The sequence below is a fragment of the Chelonoidis abingdonii genome, chromosome 1 (genome assembly GCF_003597395.2).
Source record: "Chelonoidis abingdonii isolate Lonesome George chromosome 1, CheloAbing_2.0, whole genome shotgun sequence".
NCBI classification, from domain to species: Eukaryota; Metazoa; Chordata; order Testudines; family Testudinidae; genus Chelonoidis; species Chelonoidis abingdonii.
The window spans coordinates 365,257,708-365,265,556 of NC_133769.1; the positions used below are offsets into that span (position 1 = coordinate 365,257,708).

At 39.5% G+C, this 7,849-nt stretch overlaps 1 protein-coding gene across 3 annotated transcripts in view; it reads left to right on the forward strand.

Annotated features, from left to right (window-relative positions):
- The window catches only part of PGM2L1 (phosphoglucomutase 2 like 1), a 105,810-nt gene extending 98,314 nt beyond the window's left edge, over window positions 1-7,496 (forward strand). For 2 of the 3 annotated variants that reach the window (XM_075061835.1, XM_075061834.1), the window contains 2 exons: window positions 499-632; window positions 2,467-7,496. In XM_075061835.1, the coding sequence (XP_074917936.1) occupies window positions 499-632; window positions 2,467-2,569 (237 nt within the window). In that variant the 3' untranslated portion in view covers window positions 2,570-7,496. The remainder of the gene's footprint in view (window positions 1-498; window positions 633-2,466) is intronic. The other variant, XR_012655070.1, reaches the window with a different exon arrangement.
- The last annotated feature ends 353 nt before the right edge of the window (window positions 7,497-7,849 follow it).

Below are 7,849 nucleotides of genomic sequence, written 5' to 3' on the forward strand. Positions count from 1 at the left end.
CAGAGATTTACAACATGTTTTTATTCAAGATGCTGATTAAAGGAAACTCATTTAAGTTACAGAAAAGGTCAGTAGTTTCAAGGTAATTTAAACACCTTTGATTTAAAGGATACCATCAGTGGATAAAATCTTTTTAATATTATTTAAACAATGGAATTATTCACTAATTTTTTTTTTAAATTTCCACTAACATAGCCACAATTTTTAATTAAAATAGTTTTGCATCTGGATAATTAAGGCCTGGTTTATAATGGAAAATTAGATTGGTTTAAGTACATCAGTCAGAGGCATGTGAAAAATCCACACTCCGGAGCAGTGTTGTTAAATTGGCTTAAGTTCCCATGTAGACAGCACTAGGTCATCAGAAACTAATTTTCATACTGATCACTTGTTCACATTGTGTCAGTTTGTATGCAGTGCATAATACTTAGTATAGCAGGGAGGGGAGATGCATGTTGTTCGTACAGATTAAAATGATGATGATTGATGTTCCATTAGGTGTTGCCTATGAGTAAAAACAGTCAAATGATCACCTTCACCTTTCAAAATGGGTGTGTTGCCACCCTCCGGACAAGTGGAACTGAGCCAAAGATCAAGTACTATGCAGAGATGTGTGCGCAGCCTGAGAAGAGGTGAGGGTTTCCGCTTTCCACGTTGTTCAACACTTGGTTTGCTGAATCTGTCTTTTTTGTACAATCTTTATTTGTTTTGCTTGACCGGCCAATACTTCTGCATGCTGAGTATTGGAGCTGCACCCATCTCTTCCAAAATATTTCCACAGGCCTGTAAGTGAATAGGCATTAGGAGAGACGCGTTCTCCAAAGATAAAAGCTTCCCCACCCCAGTTGCTGGGTGTAATGCACATGACTTGATGGACAGTTGTTGAGGGTTTTGGGCTGTTAAGTTGCCTCCCCAGCCACTGGCATGCATGAATCAGCTCATGAGGCTTAATGCTAGCACTGTGTTAGCAGTGGGTAAAATGGACAAGAGTTGAATTTCAGTCGTCATCCTGGAGCAAAGGCTTTTCTTTGACTTTTAGTCAAGCTCTGCTCATTCGGAGAGATCCATCAACTGTAGTAGACACCCACCCACCTGCCTTTTAGGGATCACACTATTGCACCTCACGTTATCTGGCGATGAAATCTTCAGTAAGTTGCGCATGTGAAACTCTCTTCTCTCTGATAGCCAATCTGGTTCATCCCCTCCCACTTCTTTGAAAAAACAGACAAGCCTACCCCCTCCTTTTTAGTGTCCAAGTGCCTTTTTTGGGGAGAAGCATTTTATACCACCACATACCATCTATATCATTGTGTTTATTGCTCTTGGAAAGGAAGGGGTTTAGGGTGGCCACACTACCCACTACACTTTTTATAAAGGATTAGAGATTGAAATGGATAGGAAGAATATCTGCATTTACTTTCCAGGATAGAAATTAGAAAGACTATCAAGCCCTTCTACTCTAGAGCATAAGATGATCAGCAGCTGCTGATCAGAAAGGCACTTTCTCCCCTGCTGTAATAGCACTGATCAGCTAGGTGAATGGTAAAGGTTGAATGCTTCCCTCTGAAGCATTATTCTTTGGTTTCTATCAGGAACTGAGTACTATACTACGCTAGATGTGCTCTTCTGTTTCAGTGTTAGTTTATATTTTAAGTTTTCAAGGCTTAAAGAGCCTTTTGGGTTCCTGGTCATGGTCAAAATGGCCAAAACTGATCTAAACAGCACAGAAACTAATTTGGCCTATTTCTACTTAATATTCGATTGAGTGAGTCAGTTCCTCTTGTGTCCAGTGGAAATATACTGTACAACAGGGAGTAGCAGGAGAGACATGCTGTTCTTTTTAATGGATTTGGTCTTGATTTTCTTCCCTTGCTGCTTTCGTTAATTAGATTTCATAGGAGTTAAGGCCAGAAGGGGATCATTACATCATCTGTTCTGACCATTTGTTATCGTGCACCCTTAAATTTCACTATGTTGAGCCCAGTAACTTGTTGGACTAACTAAAGCATATCTTCCAGAAGGCCTTCTTGATTTGAAGACTCCAAGACACTGAGAATTCACCAGTTCCCTGGTAGTTTGTTCCAATGGTTAATCCCTCTCAGTGTTTCAGATTTGTGCCCATTTTGAATTTCTCTGGCTTCAGCTTCCAGCCATTAGTTCTTATTATGCCTTTCCTTGCTAGATTAAAGAGCCCTTTAGCACACAATATTTTCTGCCCAGGAAGGAACTTGTGTATTGTAATCAAGGTCACCTGTCAGTCCTCTTTTTTTGTAAAGTAAACAGATTGACTCTAAGTCTGGAAGCTCAGAAGTAGGAACATTACAATTAGCTGAATGGCAAGAAGACTTCTAAGGCACTTTTGAGGTTTTTGAAATCTAATCAATTTCAGTTTGTTAAAGTGTTTAAAGCTGCCTTTTTTGGGATAGATCACTTGATATTACTCTACCATTTGATTTCTTCCTCTAGTGACAAAACCTTTCTGGAAGAACTACTACAGAAAGTCATTGAAGCTTTGATTGAGAATTTTTTGGAGCCCAGTAAGAATGGACTGATCTGGCGTTCCATGTAGATCTCTTCCAACAGTTTGTTGTAGAAGTGACTCTCCTTGTGCTGTATCATGTGGAACAAAGGAACCAAGATCAGAACTCCATTTAGCATTAATTGTGTGTACGTGTGTGTGTCAGTTACCTAACTGGCTAAATTCTTAAAACCAATAAAGAGGCAGCATCTTTTTGTCAGTTTTCCAGCAAAAAGCTATGGCTGGAAAATTGATTTAGGGGAGTTAATATCTACAGTTTCATGTTCTTTTGACCAAAAGACACGTGTATATTAGCATAATGAAGTCAACTCCTGTAGTTCACAATGTAGCACTCCAGAGGGTTAAGACTGCTAAACTCTGCTGTAGCGTAAGTCACCGAGTTTCATGGTGAATGAATTAATACCTAGCACCTTTTGATTTGAAAAGACTTGAATTCAAAAAGTTCTGTTAGTTATAAGTGTATTTGAAGAGAATTAGCAATCACATAAGACTGACAAAATGAGCCAGCTTCTTCATTGCTGTGGAGTGTGTAGGTATCATTTACTGTTACAGGTCTTAATTTACAAGTATGTTAAAATAGAGTTTAGTATTTAAACTGTCTAGTTTAGACACGTTGTTATAGTATATGGTTTTCAGCCATTTAAATGTCCTAGTATTAGAGGGGCTCTTGATGCATTGTATTTTTTCCTGTGTATCTTAAAATACTGATGTTTACTTAACGGTGAAACAATAGTGGCAGCTCCTGCAATTTGATTCACAGCTTGGTTTTTGACTGATCAAACGGCGCCTTTCCAGGATGTCCTAATCAGGGGAAATAATCTGTGTCTTGTTTAAATTAGTGATTCTAACCACCAGAGACCCACTGAGCATAGTTTAATTGGTTAGCTTTCTTTCATTTTATAAACCTCTCCCAAAATATTCTGGATCTCATTCTGTGTTATCTAAAAGCAGGCTGTTCTAAAATATAGATGCCTTGTGAATGCAGTTTTGGGAGGACTATGTGAAAATCCAGTTAATATTTCTCTAACATCTTGAAACTACAGTATCCATGTTTTCTGCTCACTTATGAGAGAGGAAGCTAATGGAGGTAAAACGTGAGATCTGTGTATCACCCCTTTAGTCTCACTTTTCTTCACTTTCAGTTACAAATTAGCTCCTGATATTGCCTGCCTGCAAATGTTTGATCCTTCCTCTAAACTCATTTTAATTATCTGTTTGTGTAAGTATTTAGCTATTATTCCTAATTATATAATTCCTAACTAGTCCCTTACTCTGCTTTGACTAGAACCTGTTTTCTTAATGTGGAAAGTCTCCGGAAGGTTGCTATGAGCACCTGGTCTGGGAAAAGTGCATTTTAAAAAGCATACTGCTTCCCTGTTCGGCCTCCTCTGGATGCTCATGTCCCTGGGGTGCAGACTAATGCTTGTCACTTTGTCTTTCTAAACTAGTGGTAGAAATCTCTAAAATAAAACTCTGGTGCTCTGGACATCTAGCCACTATGGTACTAAAATAGACTAAAAGTGGAACAATTGAACACATAACTACATAGTATGGTGTCTAATGCCCAAACATGGTTATAGGACTCTAGTAATATCTTTTTTGATTGATCAGCTCTAAATCAGTGATTAGCTGAGTTCATAAATCCCAAGAGGCACTTGTTTAAACTATTGTTTGCCACTATTGTTAAACCTTTGAATTTGTCCTCTATTATGTCCTTATAGCTAGGCTCTGTAGGACAGTGCAGAACGATGCTGTACGTATCTCAGCTAGGCAGATATAAAGGACATGTTTTCTGTTTCTGTGCAGATATTGGATATGTTGTGCTGACAGAGGCTTTGCCCTATGACCATAAATACATATTTTAGCTATATATGAATGTACATGTACTGCAGGAAGTTGTCGCACAGATTCTTATTTTCAAGCAATGTTCATTAATTTTTTTATTTTAAGTGATATTTCCAAGTTGTCCACACAATTGAGTGAAATTTCTCTTATGCCAAAAAGGGTTCTTTCTCTTGATTATTGTATATTTGTTAGCGCGATATTTGGGAGGAGGGAGAAATGGGTGAAAGCAATGAAGCTTCATTGCTTTCACCCAATATTGCACAGACTTGGAAGGTATCCAAAGATATGTGGGGCAAGTCTTTTTAAGTTGCTGCTTGACTTTGCATTTTTTTTTTTTCTGATGGAAGTTAAACTTCAGACCTGATTCTGGTCTCACTAAAGTGAGTGGACGCATTGCCATTAATTACATTGGCAGCAGGATCAAGTCTTTGGGGTTTTGAATCTTTTTTTTTTTTTTTTTGTAATTCAGAAGAGAACAATTAATTTTGTGTGTGCGTGGTTTGAACAAAGCTAAACATTAAAGATGTATGAAGTTGTGTATGTGGATAGGTCAGCTTTGGGTATGGTGTAGCACATAGAATTGTGTAAGGCTTTGAGATCTGCTTTCCTGGTCTGAATTAGGAATGCAAAAGTTTAACTGGATAACCAATAAGCTTGATGCTTATCGGTTTCAGTTAACGATTAAACTCTGCTGCTGCCCTGCATGCCTGGGATCCCGGCTGCCACCCCACACACCCAAATGCTGGGCACCAGCGGCAGCCAGGACCCCACATAAAACATGGGGTTGCTACAGCACCCTCTGCATCCCTAGTTCCCTGGTTAAATGTTTAACCAATAGAATTTTAATAGGTTACACGGTTACTTTTTTTTACATGTTATTTACATCCCTAGTCTGAATCTCATCCAGTATTAGGTAAATCTTAACATGTGCACCGGCCCATTGAACACATACAAGATGCAGGTTTTAAAATGCTTTTGAGACTGGATGAATCTGGCGGAGCTGAGTATCAGTGGCTTTCTTAAACTGATGATTAGGCCCTTAGTTCTTAAGCAGTACATCATGGATGAAATGCTTTTGGAAGATGGGCAAGTGGGGCACCAGAATGACTATATTCTAAGGGTATAATAATTACTGGTGTTTAATCTGCTGCTACCATTGTTTTCCATTGATGTGTCTAATGCTTGAAGTATCCCTACTATTCCATTTGGACAAGTTGTTTTCTTTCCTTTCTCTGCATTCCCTCCCCTACTTTTGTTACTGTGAAAGATGATCATCTTGTTACCTCACTGCTGAGTAACTTTTTGCTGTATCTGCTGCCTCAGCACTTTGAACTTGTGCACAGTCTGGTTTCAGTTATGGGCGTTTTTAATAGTTTTCTTTGTATTGTAGAAATATTTAAACTGTGTGTGGGGAGGGGACTAATTCTAAACCGAACCAGTTCTTTTTTGTCTGGATGTTTACTGACATACAGCGCTTCCTGTTGATAAGATGCATTTTTAAAGGTTGGTGTCGAGCATTTCATCAGGTATGATAGAGCCAGTGATTATTTGTGTCTAGCATTTGAATAGTTTCATTCATTTTATTTTTTTGCACTGCTGCATACAGAGGCCTAATCTTATCCCATTCAAGTCTGTGGCAGAACTTCCATGGGACTAGGATATGATCCTTTAAAGCATAAGAAATTTGCCAGGCAAGTTGAAGCTATTTATAATACACCTCTTCTATTTGTGTTTTGTATAAGCACCATCTTTTTCAGAATGTGAAGTGCTTGCTGTTCAGTTAGTAAAAGGAAATCAACAGCTGTTATCCACCTCCCTCAGTGGTAATATCACTGCTTGTCATAGCTCTGGAGGAGACTTGGAGCTGCAGCAAGAGTGGATAGCAAAAGCTGTTAATGCATGCTTCCCCTCTCTCCTGGCAGTGCAGCACTGAATGACTACAGGTATGTTCTAAAGCAAAACGTAGGGGGCGAGGCATGTTTTCTGGAGCACCCTGAGTTCTAGGAACTTCCTTGAAACTTTTGCATGGAAAGCAAGAGCGTGGTCGCTGCTAGCTTCAGGCAGGGCAAAGCCCCCAGTGCTAAGTAATGAACAAAGTAACCTGCTGAGTAAAGTTTAGGCCTACCCCTAAAACTGGCTGTATGGGCATACTTCTGTTACCCCTCCCCAGCCCCGTTACAGTGAGATGAGCCTCCCCCCACACACACACATACTGTAGGATCAGGGCCCTATGGGTTTACGGCTTCTTGCTTTGAGATGTATTTGAGACTCTATCTAGGCAGTCTCTGACCTGAAATGGCAGAGGCATTTGCCAAGACGCTGCTCTTCTACCACAGCAGCAATTCCTTTACATTTAGATCAAGGGCCAAATCCTGTCTCCCTTTCTCCATGAAAGGCCCCAAGCTCAGTATTATTCTGCTACAGGGAGGTATCTGGAGCCTGTGAATGGGCTCTCTGCTCCCCACACCAGAGTGCAGCGCAGAAGCAGTGATGTATTGCAAAGTCCGGGTTGTAGGGAGTCTGCTGTCACTCCACAGCCTGAGGGACAGAAGGATCCCAGTCCTCCATGCCGAGCCCAGCTACTTGGCCTCAGCACAAGGGGGAAGATTTTTGTCATTCTTCAGGAAATCATGGATCCTAAAAGATCAAGTGAGGATTTGAATCAGTGCTCCTGGTGGATATTTCTTTCATTGATTTTTTTGACCTAGAACTTTTAAAAGACAAACATTTTGTGAGCACTTCTTACCAAGCCCAAAGGAAGAGATGGGTGCTTTTTGCCTGGGGAAATCTGGGCATTCCGAGCTCCTCAGATTCCCAGTGTGAGTATAGCAGCTATTTCCTATGAATGCTCAATGGCTGATTCTTCCAAGATGATAGCACCCACAATACCTAAAGTCATTGCTCTCGATTTAGACCCCAGAAGCGTTTTAGATCTGTTACCTACTCTTGTTCCATTTGTTACTCCAAATGCCTTTTCTTTTAAGAAATTGGGGTGTATTATAAATACAGACTGAGAATTTGCACTTTTTTTTCTGAAGTATTTCTGTATGGATTACTGTGTGGATTTAGCTGAATGAAGTGTTGTAACTAATAAAGCATTCTCTTCATAGTAGTAAATCTCCATGTGATTCTTTGGTGTTTGTTAGAGTGTGTGTTTAATGCTGCGTGTGAATCAGTGTTGAATCGTGTATTATTTAGGAATGCTTTTTAATTGATCAAGGGGGAAAATTGTCATGTAAACAATTCCTAAATACTTGACCAGCTCCAATCTGAGATACAATATACAAGATTATTTACAGTGGTGAAAAGAGAATTTAGTCTCGATACATCTGTTTTGTAATAGTGGAGGTAATTTTTAAAAGCTTTGATACTTCTTACCAAGCAAACAAACATGTATATAACCGAGATAGTTGACTTTTTCCAAAAAAAACAAAAAAAAGTGGGCTGAAATGAAGAGCACATACT